The 14,756-nt window shown below is 45.8% G+C and overlaps 1 protein-coding gene across 4 annotated transcripts in view; it reads left to right on the forward strand.

Annotated features, from left to right (window-relative positions):
• Positions 1-14,211, forward strand: part of KCNAB3 (potassium voltage-gated channel subfamily A regulatory beta subunit 3) — a 379,854-nt gene extending 365,643 nt beyond the window's left edge. For all 4 annotated transcript variants that reach the window (XM_085636869.1, XM_085636867.1, XM_085636866.1 and 1 more), the window contains one exon: positions 13,506-14,211. In XM_085636869.1, coding sequence (XP_085492995.1) covers positions 13,506-13,595 — 90 coding nt within the window. In that variant the 3' untranslated portion in view covers positions 13,596-14,211. The remainder of the gene's footprint in view (positions 1-13,505) is intronic.
• Positions 14,212-14,756: the final 545 nt, after the last annotated feature.

Below are 14,756 nucleotides of genomic sequence, written 5' to 3' on the forward strand. Positions count from 1 at the left end.
ACTAATTCCATGTGCAAACAGTCAAAATGACACTGAAATGAATTGCCCCATACTGGGCAAGCCAGACGTGGTTCTCAGATCTACTGAAGGTGGCACAAGAAAAGATAAAAAGACTACCAGCAACACACTACCTAATCTCCATGTAGGCAGGCAGGGTCCACCACCCAGAAACTAGCAGTCTGTGTCTGAAGACATAGAGTTTGGTCACCGGGACCTCCCAAAGCAATCCAAGGACATCCTAAAGGATGCACAAAGGTAAAGTACAAAAAATTCTACACAGCAAAATGGAAGAGATATGTCCTGTGGTTCCTCCTAGATTACAGACATATGCTTCTCTAAGAGTACACTTGGCAGCAATAGTAGCCTACGAAAGAGGACATATAGGGAGAAGCTTCTTCAAGACACAAGTTATGAAATGGTTTCTAGAAGGAGCAAAGATCAGCAATGACCCTCACGGGGAACCTCAATATGCACACTAATCCACGTTTCCTTCTAAAGGTCTAATCTCATTTCCGCGTGTACTGTGGCGGCTCCCCCATTGGGGCGTGGGGGCGTCGTCTCACTGCTTTCTCGCAGTGCGAGAAGGCAGAAACATAAACGGTAAAAACTACCATTTATGTTTCTGCTTCTTGCACTGCGAGAAAGCAGAAGTGCGTCTGTGCCTGGTTGGGGGCGGGCGGTCTTGCTCGAGGGCAGGGTGGGGAGTGGCTTTGCCCACTGTTGTGGGTACTGACTGTTTGGTCGGCCCCAGGGCCGAACAAAGAAGTCATGCGCACCCCCTCTTTTTCTCTATGTAGGCTGCTGCATGCAGCCTACATAGAGAAAATGGCCCGGCTGGGGCGCTCTCCGCTGCACCTTACCAATCACAACGCTGCCATTGCAGCGTTGTGATTGGCTTTGGGGAGGGGAGGGAGGCTGCCGAGGCAAAACACGGCCAGGAGCAGCAGCAGGCAGGAGCTGAGGCGGCAGGCGGCGCTGCTGATACGGAGGTTGAGGAAGGTAAGTTTTTTCTTTTAATTACTGTCCCCCCCCCCCCTAGACCCTTCCCTCCACCTTGTTTCCAAACTAAAGATTGCTAGCCACTTCTAGAATCCATGCATTTATATGTAGTTAGTTTGCAGTGCTTAATTTGTGCCGGTGGTGTCAGCTGGCGGGCACCGGCGCTCACATTTGGAAACCAGGATTTGTGTTTCAAAGCACTTTGACCCAGAGTAGGAGTGAGAGGCAGAAACGGAAGACCAAGGTAGGAAACCAGGGACAACGGGAGAAAACGCACCAAAAAGAACCTGCAAGGGGGGATATCTACACAGTAAGGGAAGCGTGGTGGTGGGAGAAAGAGGCACCAAATGGAAGGAAACTAAGCAGCCTTGACGTTTGGCAACTCCGGTATTCTGCAGTGCTGCCTGGTTTGATTTATTTATTTATCTGTTTGTTTGTTTACAAATTAAGGGCTGGTAGTCTCCACGTATTTTCAAGAACGCTGCAGCTTGCAAAACGTAGAAGGACAGTCTCTACCGCGAAAGCCAGTGGCGTCACGAAACTTGAGAGGGCAGAGTACATCGATGCCCCCATCCAGACTCAGGAGCCCTTTGGGGCTCCGGGACCCCCGCACTGCGGGAGCTGCAGGGGCCTTTGTTACGCCACTGGCGAAAGCTGGGGGTGTCCCTCGCCTTCCTTCTTCACTGTGAAAAGAAATGATGCAAACACAACATGCACTGCCTTTCACCCCCCCCCCCCCCCCAATCCCAGTCTTCATGCTACACGTGTGCCTATCACCCATCTTTAAAAGCTGCCTCTTCCACGCCCACCTTGGACGAGGGAAGTGTAACTTGAGAGCTAGCAGGCCAGGAAACAGGATGCGGTGGTTGCGAGATGTGGCAACACTCGTGTCTGGCAACACTCGTGTCTTTTTCCACATAAATCAGATACAACGAAAGCTTAAGCCCCCCCCCCTGCAATGTACACAGAGGGCCCCCCACTCCACATTTTATCCAGAGGCCTCAGACCGTAGTTCTGTTCCGAGGGGGGCCCCTGCTGCTGGGGCCCCCCCCCCCACACCTCGGAGGATGCGGGGGCCTGTGTTACGCCCCTGGTCTCATGGAACCACAATCAGAGTTACTTACTGACAAAGGCTGTCAGTAAGTACTTTTGAATGTTTCCAAATATGTTGGTTTGGTTTTGCACAACTCACACCGTTGCACACAAGCCGCATATATGTCTAACCACAATAGTGCTAATAATATTACAATTTTCAAAGTGCGCACCACAGATTGAAGTTTCTTGGTACGTAAACATAAGGGACTGCTATAACCCTGCTGGATGGTGTTCACTTTATCAACCTTGCAAGGCTGAAAGCTAACTCGGCCCTCCAACCTGGAGCCTACACAGATCTTTGAAGCAGGTGCCCAACCCTCTCAGTTATCTTACCCGCATACCACAGGGACCACTTTACTGGTTCTGAGATATAGTAAAAGTCTCTGGTTCTGTATTTCGTGCACTAAGCGAAGACAGCTGAGACTTACCAGTGCCATAAAGAGCCATCACTTTAAAGTCAGCCATGTGACACCCAGCTGTGCATGGCCAGGAAGTTGGCCACGGGCAAACTTCTCCTCTAAAAAGGTAACTGGAACATTGTGAATGGTTGTGTTCTTTCAAACAGGGAGGCTCATTTGACATGAACAGACATTTCATCCATTAGAGAGCTGTTTTGCCACAATATGTGGTACCATATTATTGGCTCTTGTGCAACAATGAGCTTGACTTTGTTAACTGAGTGTGCTAATTGCTTTGAATTGTAATTGGTGGGTGTATGGACGTTGTAAATTAATAATTACCAGATGAAAGGCAATGGCCCTACCAGGGTCTAACCTCCTTGAAGTGACATTGTAAAGCCATGATGCTCTAACACATGGGTACTCACAAACTTTCTGTGGGGGGCCAAAATTACAGTGTGGTTTGTGGCAGATGGCAGCACCAGTAGGGGCAGGGTCAGTGGGGGCGGGGGCGGTGGGGGCGGGGCTAGAGTAAAAAAAATCAAACCTGTTTCAAAACATTAGATAATGCTACAATGCTGTATTTCAAAGGCAGATGTAACTACAAAGAGCACATTTTGACAATACATTTTTGTTAGCAGACAATAGCAATCTTCAGAGGCATTGCATAGCTTCATACACACTTTGACCCCAATTCCATCACAGTCTCTCTCTCTCTGTCAGTCAGTTTCTCTCTGTCAGTCAGTCAGTCAGTCGCTCTCTCAGTCAGTCAGTCTCTCTCTCTCTCTCTCTCAGCCAGTTAGTCTCTCCGTCAGTCAGTCTCTCTCTCTCTCTGCCAGTCTCTCCATCAGTCAGGCTCTCTCTCTCTCTCTCCCTCTCTCTCTCTCTCTCTCTCAGCCAGTCAGTCTCTCTCTCTCTGTCAGTCAGTCTCTCTCTCTCTGTCAGTCTCTCTCTCTCTCTCAGTCAGTCTCTTTCTCTCTCTCTCTCTCTCTCTCTCTCTCTCTCTCTCTCTCTCTCTCACTCTCTCTCTCTCAGTCAGTCAGTCTTTCTCTCTCTCTCAGCCAGTCAGTCTCTCCGTCAGTCAGTCTCTCTCTCTCTCTCTGCCAGTCTCTCCATCAGTCAGGCTCTCTCTCTCTCTCTCTCTCCCTCTCTCTCTCTCTCTCTCTCTCTCTCTCTCAGCCAGTCAGTCTCTCCGTCAGTCAGTCTCTCTCTCTCTGTCAGTCTCTCTCTCTCAGTCAGTCTCTTTCTCTCTCTCTCTCTCTCTCTCTTTCTCTCACTCTCTCTCTCTCAGTCAGTCAGTCTTTCTCTCTCTCTCAGCCAGTCAGTCTCTCCGTCAGTCAGTCTCTCTCTCTCTCTCTCTATGCCAGTCAGTCTCTCCGTCAGTCAGTCTCTCTCTCTCTCTCTCTCTCTCTCTCTCAGCCAGTCGGTCTCTCCGTCAGTGAGTCTCTTTCTCTCTCTCTCTCTCTGTCAGTCTCTCTCTCTGTATCAGTCTCTCTCTCTCAGTCAGTCTCTCTCTCTCGCTCTCTCTGTCAGTCTCTCCTCTCTCTGTCAGTCTCTCTCCCTCAGTCAGTCTCTCTCTCTCATTCAGTCTATCTCTCTCTGTCAGACAGTTTATCTGTCAGTCTCTCTGTCAGACAGTCTCTCTCAGTCAGACAATCACTCTCTCAGCCAGACAGTCCCTCTCTCAGCCAGACAGTCCCTCTCTCAGTCATACAGTCACTCTCTCAGTCAGACAGTTGCTCTCTCAGTCAGACAGTTGCTCTCTCAGTCAGTCTCTCTCTCAGTCAGTCAGGCTCTCTCTGTCAGTCTCAGTCAGTCTCTCTCTCAGTCAGTCAGTCTCTCTCTCTCTATCCCTGTCAGTCTCTCTCTCGCTTAGTCAGTCAGTCTCTCTCTCTTAGTCAGTCTCTCTCTCTGTCAGTCTCTCGCTCTGTCAGTCAGTCAGTCAGTCTCTCTGTGTCAGTCTCTCTCTCTGTGTCTCTCTGTCTCTCCTCTCTCTCCCTCCGTCAGCCAGTCTCTCTCTCTCTCTCCCTCAGTCAGTCAGTCTCTCTCCCTCAGTGAGTCAGTCTCTTTCTCTCTGAGTCAGTCAGTCTCTCTCAGTCAGTTTCTGCGTCAGTCAGTCAGTCAGTCAGTCTCTCTCTCAGTCATCTCTCTCTTTAAATAGCAGTATTTCTTTACTATAAACAGACACGCAACAAAACCTAAACATAGATTTTTAGATCGAACTACAGTGATATATACACATAACTGACATGGATCGCCTGGTTACAGGGCTTTAAGTGGGATGAAAAACCTGGGGGTTCTCTCAAAGGGCCATGACCGATAAAATTAAGGGCATGGCTTAAAAACATGTAATCAAAACTCTGTGCTTAGCATAGTGTGCCGCCCTACTGGTATTTTGCTGTTTTTCATTGGATCCAGATATATCAGAGACAACCAGTAACATTATACCTGCAACAAGTCAGGACAATTGGCTTTGCCAATGGTTGTTAGTTGCATAAGATAAATAAGCAACAACTATGGCGTTGTTGTATATAATATATAACATTGAAAATGCTTCAGTTCTGAAATGATGAAACTGTGAACGAACTAAACGAGCCTATTTGGAATTACATCAAAGCCTTTTGCTGCTGGTGAGTTGAGATTTATCTAAGGGCGAAAATGGGGACCCAAGTGGTTGTTAGTTGCATAAGATAAATAATCAAAAACTATGGCTTTGTTGTATATAATATTGAAAATGCTTCAGGTCTGAAATGATGAGACTGAAAGAATGAAAACAGTCGATTTGAACTGACTAAGGCTTTCTAAGCAGTAGTGCTGCTGCCGAGTTGATATATATATATTTTTCACCCTGAAGGCAAAAATTAAGCCCCGATAGCTGCCAGTTTCAGCACCTGCTTTGAAGCACCTGGCCCGTTTAAAGCCCTGCCTGTTATCTCGGGGAGAACAAACTCGCATAAAAAGTAAATTTCAGCTGATGATTAACTCATGATTGGTCACAGAATGCGGCAACAGCGCCATCTACTGTCGCATTCACTTAAATTAATATGTAAAACCTAATCACTCGCAATAAATCGAAGAGAAATACATACACTCTGCTCGAGATTTTAAGCCCTCTCGAAAACCCCAAAGGATATCTTTACCTTTTGTGTCGGTGCATGAACAAGGAGGTCAAGAAACAGAAAACAACAACATATGGGGGACCAGCAATAACAATGATGGCATTCGCATACACTTACTGCTTTCAGAGGTGAGGATGACATGCCAATTGGTGCCAGGGGCCAGTGAATCTCAGCTCCGTTTCAGCTGGGCACACACTGCTTCTACCGGCGCTGGGGTGATCATGCAATTTGTCTGCGCATGCCCCTTTGACCTTTTCCCGGCAAATGCGGCCCCGAGGAATTACAACAGCAGTAATGGCGCCGAGTCCCTGACTGCTGTTGTTTTCCATGGGGGCCGCAAGTGGCCCGCGGGCCGTACTATGAGTACCGCCGCTCTAACATATGGTCGATTCATCTTTAGGGCTCACCAGTAGCACAGCAGAAAGGTATAGCACCCTTTGCCCACCAAATCTCTTCTAAGCGCTAGCAGACGCGGACAGAAGAACATACTTTAAAAGAATAGGGATAACATGTTAAAACAGGGCAGTTTTTATTAGTGTGCAGAAGTTTAGGATGTCTTTGGTGTCGCAGAGGTCGAAATTTGGTATTGCCGTGAATGGCTTGAGGGGTCGTGGACACCATCCGGTGGGATACACTGAAAGATAACAGTGTCACTATATACATCCAGGTAAGGCCTTCACTGTGTCTAACTAAGGGTTCGCTATACGTGCATCTATACTCAACATGGCTCCCTTCCTTCACGTGAGTTGGCACAAGCCCTCCTAATTACTGGAAAGCCGTTCAGAAGCCCTTTTCCGGTGATGAGACTGGCTGCTTTCTTTAAATCTCCCAGAGTTCATCAGCTTATCCTGCAGTGGCCCGAGGGCCAGTGAATTCCTGGAACCCACTCAGGCATTAACCAGCTGTAGGAATCCGGACGAGGTATGTGGCGTGTCACTTTCAGGTATAGGTAAAGCAATGGGGGTTTGTGGTTTTAAAGGAACCTTTTCCTATGATCTGCTGACATTTCCCACCACCCCGCACCCCACCCGCCTTCCCAACTGCAATTTAAATAGAGTGGATTCCTTATGTGGCTAGTTTGCATTCGGGAGCTCACCTCGGATCCCTCTTCGAACCACCCTTCCTGTTTTAAATTAATTATTCCAAAGTATAAGGTGTATTCACACATTTTGGGAAACATCGCTGTGAGTGTGACTTTTGTTCATGCCCCTAGTGTGCGCGCGCAATCAAACAATGTAGTATTTCATCTTTTATTGCCAAATTTCGCTGAGCGCTAACTCTCGCTGGTTAGAAGAGGCTCGCAATTTCAGATCAGAACATTCATGTGAAAGGGTCTTTGTTTAATACTTTAAGGATACTAGGAATGTCTGTGGGCCTGATGTAGAAAGGATGCCCTCAATCAATCAGTGAATATTAGGCGCGAAACGGGTGAGGGTCACAAGACGCTTGGGAAAAAGGGGGGGAGTTCAGGTCCTGATGTGCTCTGTCATGATTGAAAAGTCTGCGGTTCGCAAAATCATAGGGTTTGGGACCACAAAAGAGGTTTTATCAATGTACAAAAACATTCTACAACTTGGGAAAGTCTTTTTGATTCGGAGAAACGCTTTTATCACCCTTTTCTGATAGTTTGGAGGTCTGAAAGGCACTTCTCCCCTTAGGTTTAAGAGTTGCAATGAGATGTATAGATGGTTTGGGAAGGTGATTCCAAACCAAAACCATTGATCAGGTACGGGGGAGGGGGGTGCGGAGGGTGCGGAGGAGCTATTTGCTGCGGCCGGATTTGGCAGAGTTTGTTACAGCTATGCTTCAAAAACGGCCCTGCAACAACAAGAATTTACAATGCAATAGGTCTCGCATTTGCGAGAGTTTGTGCTATTGGCATTGTAAAAGACACTGCCTTTTATTTATGTGTTGGTTTTTAAAACATAAATAAAGGCATTATCCTTTACAATGCAAATAGCTTAAACTCTCGAAAATGTGAGCCCTATTGCCTTGCAAATGCTTGTTTTCTACAGTGCAGAGTTCGAGTTAGGCCATTCCCCTCATTGTGCAGGCCACATCCCGTAAGCAGGTTTGACCCAGCTCTTTTAGAGACCCCCAATCCCCAGTTTTTTTCGTTCCACTTAAAGCCCTGCATACGAGGGCGGAGGTTAATATGAACTGGACTGTGTCCGCCAGTAGAATATGAAAGCTGTGATTTATAAAGCGTGGTGACGGCTAGAATTTAGAGAGGGGACAATGTTTAATTGCACAAATCATGCCACGTGCCAGAATGTATCGAGCACCGGCTGAGAATGGGCAAATCGCAATTTCTAAATGGGGGGATTAAAGCAAGGTTGCTGAGCTATTTCCTGCTCTCACCTGAACGCTTGTCAGCCGCTGCACCGTCCCTCAACTTCTACCTCTGCTGATCTGCTTCCGGATCTTTTCAAATACAGCGGCCAGTGATGCTGGAACCCTCCCCTTGCATGCGCACCCCCATCACTTGAGCATTTCCTGGCGTGTCGGAAGTATCTGAAAGTGCGCCTGGGGTCTGGGAAGCGCAACACAATTTCTTCCTGTGCAGTGATCAAGGCTGCTATTTTGAGGCAGGAGTAATCGTTTTTCACAGGAACCTAAAATCGCTATATATTTCAGATCAAGTAAATTTTTTAAGAGAAAATCATTGTAATTAAAAGGTATCCCCCCTATTATTAACACTACACATGGCCTCTGCTAACTAACCCTGTATCAAGTCCACCAGCCGCATAAACCAACAAACTGTTATCTCGTAAATCACCCCAGGAAGCAGCACATTTCATAGATTCTTAAGGCCTGGGCCTGGTGGGGGAAAGGATACTGCCTTTCTGTCTTTTGGTGGTTTCAGAAAGAAAGCAGGACTGCTTGCAGGTCAGAAGGTCGGGGACATCGGGTATGTTTATGGACTTACTTGGTAAGCGTCACGGCATCCCGAAAAACCATGCAACGCCTAGGATGGTGCTATGTGCAGGAAATAAGGGCAGCGGATCTACCCTGCAGGCTTTGAAGTGCAGACATGCACTCTCGTGCTTCCGTGTAATTCTGCTGAAGAAAACAGTTACTGTGGATTGTGAGTACCAGCACTTCAATGTTTCTATTTAAAGCGCTGACTGTTCCTGAGCTGAGAGAAAACAGGCAGAGGTGAGCAGTAGCCGGTGCTGGCTCTTGGATGTACTTTATGGTAGGCACACGTTGGAGTGGCCTGTTGTCACAGAAAGAGCTGCCCGAGACCAGTTTGAGGTGCCTCTAATCACTGTGCAAAGAGAATCCATTGAAAGAAGCAATACAGGAGGTGGAGGGAGTGAGGAAACCGCAGGCTGCTGAAACAACATGGGGGGGGGCGGGGGCTGGGGGGTACGTTGGGATAAAATCAAACGGACAGTAGAGGGCAGCACAAACCACGATGTAGAGACCAGATAATTACACGAGGGAAACAGCTGGAAAAAGCAGGAAGTGGGATAAGGGAGGGGCTGGCAAATGGTGATCACTTTCGCGGCCGCTTTGATGTTCTTAGTGGCCGCGCGGCTCACTGAGAACATCAAAGCGGCCTCGAAAGTGATCAGCTGGCTGACAAATGGTGTGCGCGCCCGGCGCACATGCATTGTAGTTGGCGGCCCGAAAAGCCCTAGTTTGCACTTCCAAAACCCGCTTTCTATAGCTCTCACCAGAGCAGCGCTAAAGCGCTGGCTCAGGCGAGACCTAAAAACGGCCCCCAGGGGCCCAAATCCGGCCCCCACCTTAGCGGCCCACCGGGGGAATGCCCGGTGCCCACTATGGCCAGTCCGGCCCTGCCCCCAACTTGGGGTGGTAACAGATTTGCATTTTGAGAATCATGTGAAGCGGCCACTTGGGCAGCTCAGAGTTTCGGGCACCACTTCTTGCTCCACCCGATGTCTCACTTGTATGTCAATACTTTTTTTAAACTAGACAGGGACTACTTTAAAAATAAATATTGACATGTGCTCAGCGTGAACATGGTGATGGAGGTGGACTGTCTCACTAAGGTCTACCTACGTACATTTGCAGCTGTTGGTAAACAGTCTCATATCCAGATTAGTTATTGTAATGTTTTTTTTCTTGAAATTTAGGTCATGTCTGAAAACCTGGACCTTTCCCATTTATTAGTCACTTGTTTTTCCATGGACGCAGTAACACTTATTAATGTCAATTAGATTCTAGTTGCAAGATACCTTTGGGTGAATGCAGCAGCGCTTTACTAAGATTAAAAAATCAAAAAATATAAATGTGACTTGCAAAATGTAATAATGAGGGTGCAGAAAGATTTGCTCCCCCTACAATTGTTTGTTCTGGTGCCTGATTATTAACTGACAAGAAGCTATTTGCACCCTCTATTAACTCCCAGTCCAATAATACATCAGCTCATTTGTCCTTTGTGTCACACACACACATAGGTCTCCCCATCTGATTGATCTATTGACTCGGAGGCCTTTATAATGATGTTGCATGCAAGTCCGCTTATTCATAGAAGGAAGTTGTGGTCCATATAGGCAGTGATGTGGTGGGAGGTTGGTCATATAAGAGCTGAGTCAACAATCACTTTGATCGCTGAGCAGTTGCAAGAACTATGAACAGAGGTGCAATTCAGTGCAGACTGTTTTATAAAAATTACTAAATTTGACTTTCAAGGGTGGGCGTGCATTCCTATTATTATTGAATAATTTACTTGTAAGATGCGAAAACAATCGAGCTGCGGCCCGGTTCTTGCTTCTTTTTTGTTTTAGTTCCTTCAGAGCTAATGTGTAAACTAGTGTGCGTCATTGTACTCCATTGTATAGGCTATGCTCCCCGTGCTTCTATGAGCATTTATGATGTATTTCCTGCTGCCTCTGTGATAGATAGGTTTGCGATATCAGTGAATCACATAAAGTGCTCTGTCACGTCATTCTTGATAGCTCAAGTGGTGTCATCTGGTGGTCATTCATGGCATTGGTTTGTCAATCTTATCACACACTGTCAGCTGTGAAGTAATTATTCATATCACGCGTTGTTATGTAATAAAATATTTTTTAAATTACGCGGTGTCATTTTTGGCGCATAAGACTCATCAGAAGCGGGGTGGCAGGTGTGGGAGGCAGGGAGTTCTTCAGTCAACTTTGACTCCGAGTGTCAGGGTGTGGAAGGGACTCTGATGGGAGTACAGTGCCTATCTCCACTCTCCAGGTGGACTCAGGCACCCGGCATCTTATATTGCTGTGTGATATCATGTTTCTTTTGTTATGCAATGTTATAGCATAGTATGAATCCTTTGATATGCTATACGTTCAATGCTGCTAGTTTGCGACCTGTTTAGTTGTTTGTTACAACAAAAACATCTGTGAGGTACTCAGAAATGCATTGTATCTCGAAGTCTGTTATGAAGCTCTGTGGTTATACTGAATCAGCAGCTACCTATGTTATATGACATCTCTTTATGAATGTAATAACTGCACTTTCACAATTCCTTTATTAACCTTCATGCTTTCTCAAATTTGCTTGAAAATGCACCATTTGTCCACTCTTTTTTCAAAATTTTAGAGGGGGGAGGACCCCCCGAACCCCCCTTGGTTTGTTTGGGCTTGCCTGTATCGCTCGCTCGCTACGGTGCAGTATGAAAATCATTTTACGCCTCACCACTTTCAAATGTCAACAGCTGCCACTGCACATGTTTAAAACAATTCAGCTCCCAGGCTTCTTCCAACTACCAAAAAGGCAAGCCAAAAAAACCCCTGCATACACTAGATGTGCATAGGGCAGTCATATACCACCTAGAAAGGGCAAAAGAGGTCAGAAATGGAAGTCAGTTCTTTGTATAATTTTCAAATTCAAAGGCTCACCTGTGACGAAAGTCACCATTGTAAGGTGGATAGTACATACAATCTTACTGTGCTACCAAAAAGAAGGTGTGTTTTTAGATGCAAGACCCAGAGCGCACGCCACAAGGTAAAAATGAGCCACCCTAGCTTTTCGAGCAAATGTTCTAATAAACCCTATATGTATGGCGGCCATCCACACCTTCACAAAACGTTACTGTGTGGACATCCAAGTGAACAAAGAGTCACAAGTAGGACAAAGAGTACTGAAACATCTGTTCACAACCTCAACTTCATTTCAACCTCACCTCCAAGGATACTGCTACACAATCAATGCACAGAATGCCCATCCAGAAAAGATTCACATTGCTAAACAAAATGGTCACTTACCAGAGGGAGTACTTTTGCAGCTCGAATAATTTTCTGAATTCACATGCGACCCACCACCACCCAAAAAATAAGTTGCAACAAAGTTAAGAAGAAACTATGATACCTTTCAAACACAGCAGGAAGCCGATAAGGATAAGACAAGTCACCAAGAGAAAAAAAAAAAGAATGTGAAGATGATAACCAAGCACAGGGGCTTCCGGGCCGCACACCTGATGGCATGTAGGGAAGGACATAGCACCAAAAAGCATCAAGTGGCCACATTTAGGGCCTCATGTAGGTAGCCCAATACCGGTCGGTAACGGCCGATTTTCGGTAAATATACCGTTACCGACCGGTATTTAGGCTTTTGATATGTAGGGGGACCATTTCTGTATTCGGTAATTTACCGAATCGGTAAAATTACCGAATCGGTAATTTTACCGATTCGGTAAATACCGAATACAGAAATGAGATGTAGGGGGAGTGTGTGGTGGGTGTGGGGATTCGTTATTTACCACCAACTGACAGTTGGTGGTAAATGACGAATGTCTCAGTTAAGGCATTATTTGGCCCTTAGATGTGTGCAATGTGGCAGACACACATGCCCTCAGGGCATGTATGTGTGCCACATGTGCACACATGCAGGAATCAGGGGTGCAACAGGGTGTCAATGTGACACCCTGCCACCCTTGATTGAGCTCCCCCCATTACCGATTCGGTATTTACCGATTCGGTAATGGTAACTGGCTTCCCATTGATTCCTATGGGCCTCCTGGCACATAGGAATCAATGAGATACAGGTTACCATTACCGAATCGGTAAATACCGATTCTAAAATACCGACACTTACCGAATCGGTATTTTTTTTACCTACATTACATTTACCGATTCATAAATACCGAATCGGTAAAATTCGGTATTTAAGAATCAGTAAGTGTAATTTACCTACATAAGGCCCATGATGTCTAACAAAAAAAACACACAAGAGATAAAGACGACTATGAAGAGTATTCCAAACCTAGCTGCCAGATCACAGAATAATTTACAGCTTGTGAATGTAGAAAATGTCATGCCGCAAAACACTACTCCAACTAATAAGTAACCATTTTGTTATATTTAAGACAGGAGTATTATAATATTACTGTAGAAAATGAGTTGGAATATATTGTTTTCTTTGAGAGAGCAATTATGATGTGACTGCTGGGAGAGGAATGATGCAACCATGTCATTGTTAAAAAAAGAATAAGATCTTGGTATCATTACTGAAGTAGGTATTTTGTGATTGGGAATTGTATTGTTACAGAGCATGTTGTGCACAACTGTGATTGAGAGCCTAGAGGCATCAGAAAGGATACATGATGTCTAATGGGATAAAAGGATTTGTTTAACCTCAATAGAAGAAAATGTGAGTTTTGGGGCTGCTCCAATGGATAACTAAGGGCATTATGGTGAAAACGGAGAGAGAGAAATGGGGAAGTCACCAATGAGCGAAGCAGTAGGTTTATGACATAAGTACACTATCCGCTAATGAGTTACAAGTGACACTATTCAAGATGATCTGAGATCCCAGTAGCTGAGATAGGGCACAAACATCGGGTGCATTAGAAATGACAATAAGAAAGGTATGTGACTGTTGGAGTAAGGCATGCAGATACCCTACTGAGACACCTAATGACAATGCTTCCCCTTCTTTGCAGGTGCTGGGTCAGCTGACAGCCCAAACCATCGCCGAGATTGACCTTATCCTGTGCAATAAGCCCAGTGTGAAGAAGGAGTCCAGGGCATAGGGAGCAGCTGCATGTTCTCCCGCCTCTCTTTTCACCGCGGGGCACCATCATACATCGTAGAGCGCCTTGGAGGGCCATTGGCTGCTGGAAATGGTGTAGGCTTTCTTTGCAGCGGGGTCAGGTGGAGAATGGACACTCTCATCCTTCCTACCCGGCCAGCTATGCCCGCTGCTTTAACGCATGACCTTTCAAGCAAATCTCGTCTTCCTATCCATGTGCTGGAGCTCAGGGTAGCAGCCGCCATTTTAACACTGAACTGAAAGCCATTCGGCACAATGCTGTCTTCGCGCTCAGCCTCGACCGCGCCAGCGAATCAGTAATGCCGACATGTAAATACGTGCTTCAAATTTCTTCTTTGAGGTGTCTACATTATTTATTTTCTTACTCCTACCTCCCTGCGGCATGTGATTCCGATCATATTCACTAAAATATTTTTTACAAAGTTAGGATGCGCTAGGGTTAGATTTATGACCAATAGGGGATGCTGTTAACAAAATGAGTGCATGAACAATCTCACAGCTGTGGGCAAACAAGCACAAGTCCCTAGGCATGCGCATGTATTTTCTGAAGATTGTGTCACGGATAACCAGCAGCATATTAAAAAAATATATCTATATTTTTTAAGACTACTTTTGGATTGAACATAGGAAAAGTGCAGCTTTGCATCTGGGTTCCAACAGGACAGATCTTTATTGTATCATTTTACACACAACACAACAGGTCTTGTACAATGGAATGCTGCTGACTCCCTTTTGTTTTACACTAAGGGTCTGGAGGAGATGTCAGAGAAGATAGCACATGACTATCAAAACTCAAGACCTGATGATTTATATAATAGGCACATGGTGCAGACCAAAACCCTCATACTGAAAAGAGTTCACACTTTTGAAAAAGCAGATTTTTATTGTTCATGTTATATGATGATTCATCAATAGGATACAGCAGCAGACACGGTTAATTCTTTCTGTCTAAAGTCATATGCAGGGCAACTTAGGTCTCCGTATTCTGCTTCCACTGTTCCTGCTGAGAAGCTTTCCATGCGATTACCTCCCTTCCTGGCCCTAAAAATACAAAACTCTCCTTAAATGACTCCTTGTTATCCTCCTACCTAATCCTATCCCATCTAGTCTTGCCCAACGTGCCTTGTTAAATTTTTTTGGT

The sequence above is a fragment of the Triturus cristatus genome, chromosome 12 (assembly GCF_964204655.1).
Source record: "Triturus cristatus chromosome 12, aTriCri1.1, whole genome shotgun sequence".
Lineage (NCBI taxonomy): Eukaryota > Metazoa > Chordata > Amphibia > Caudata > Salamandridae > Triturus > Triturus cristatus.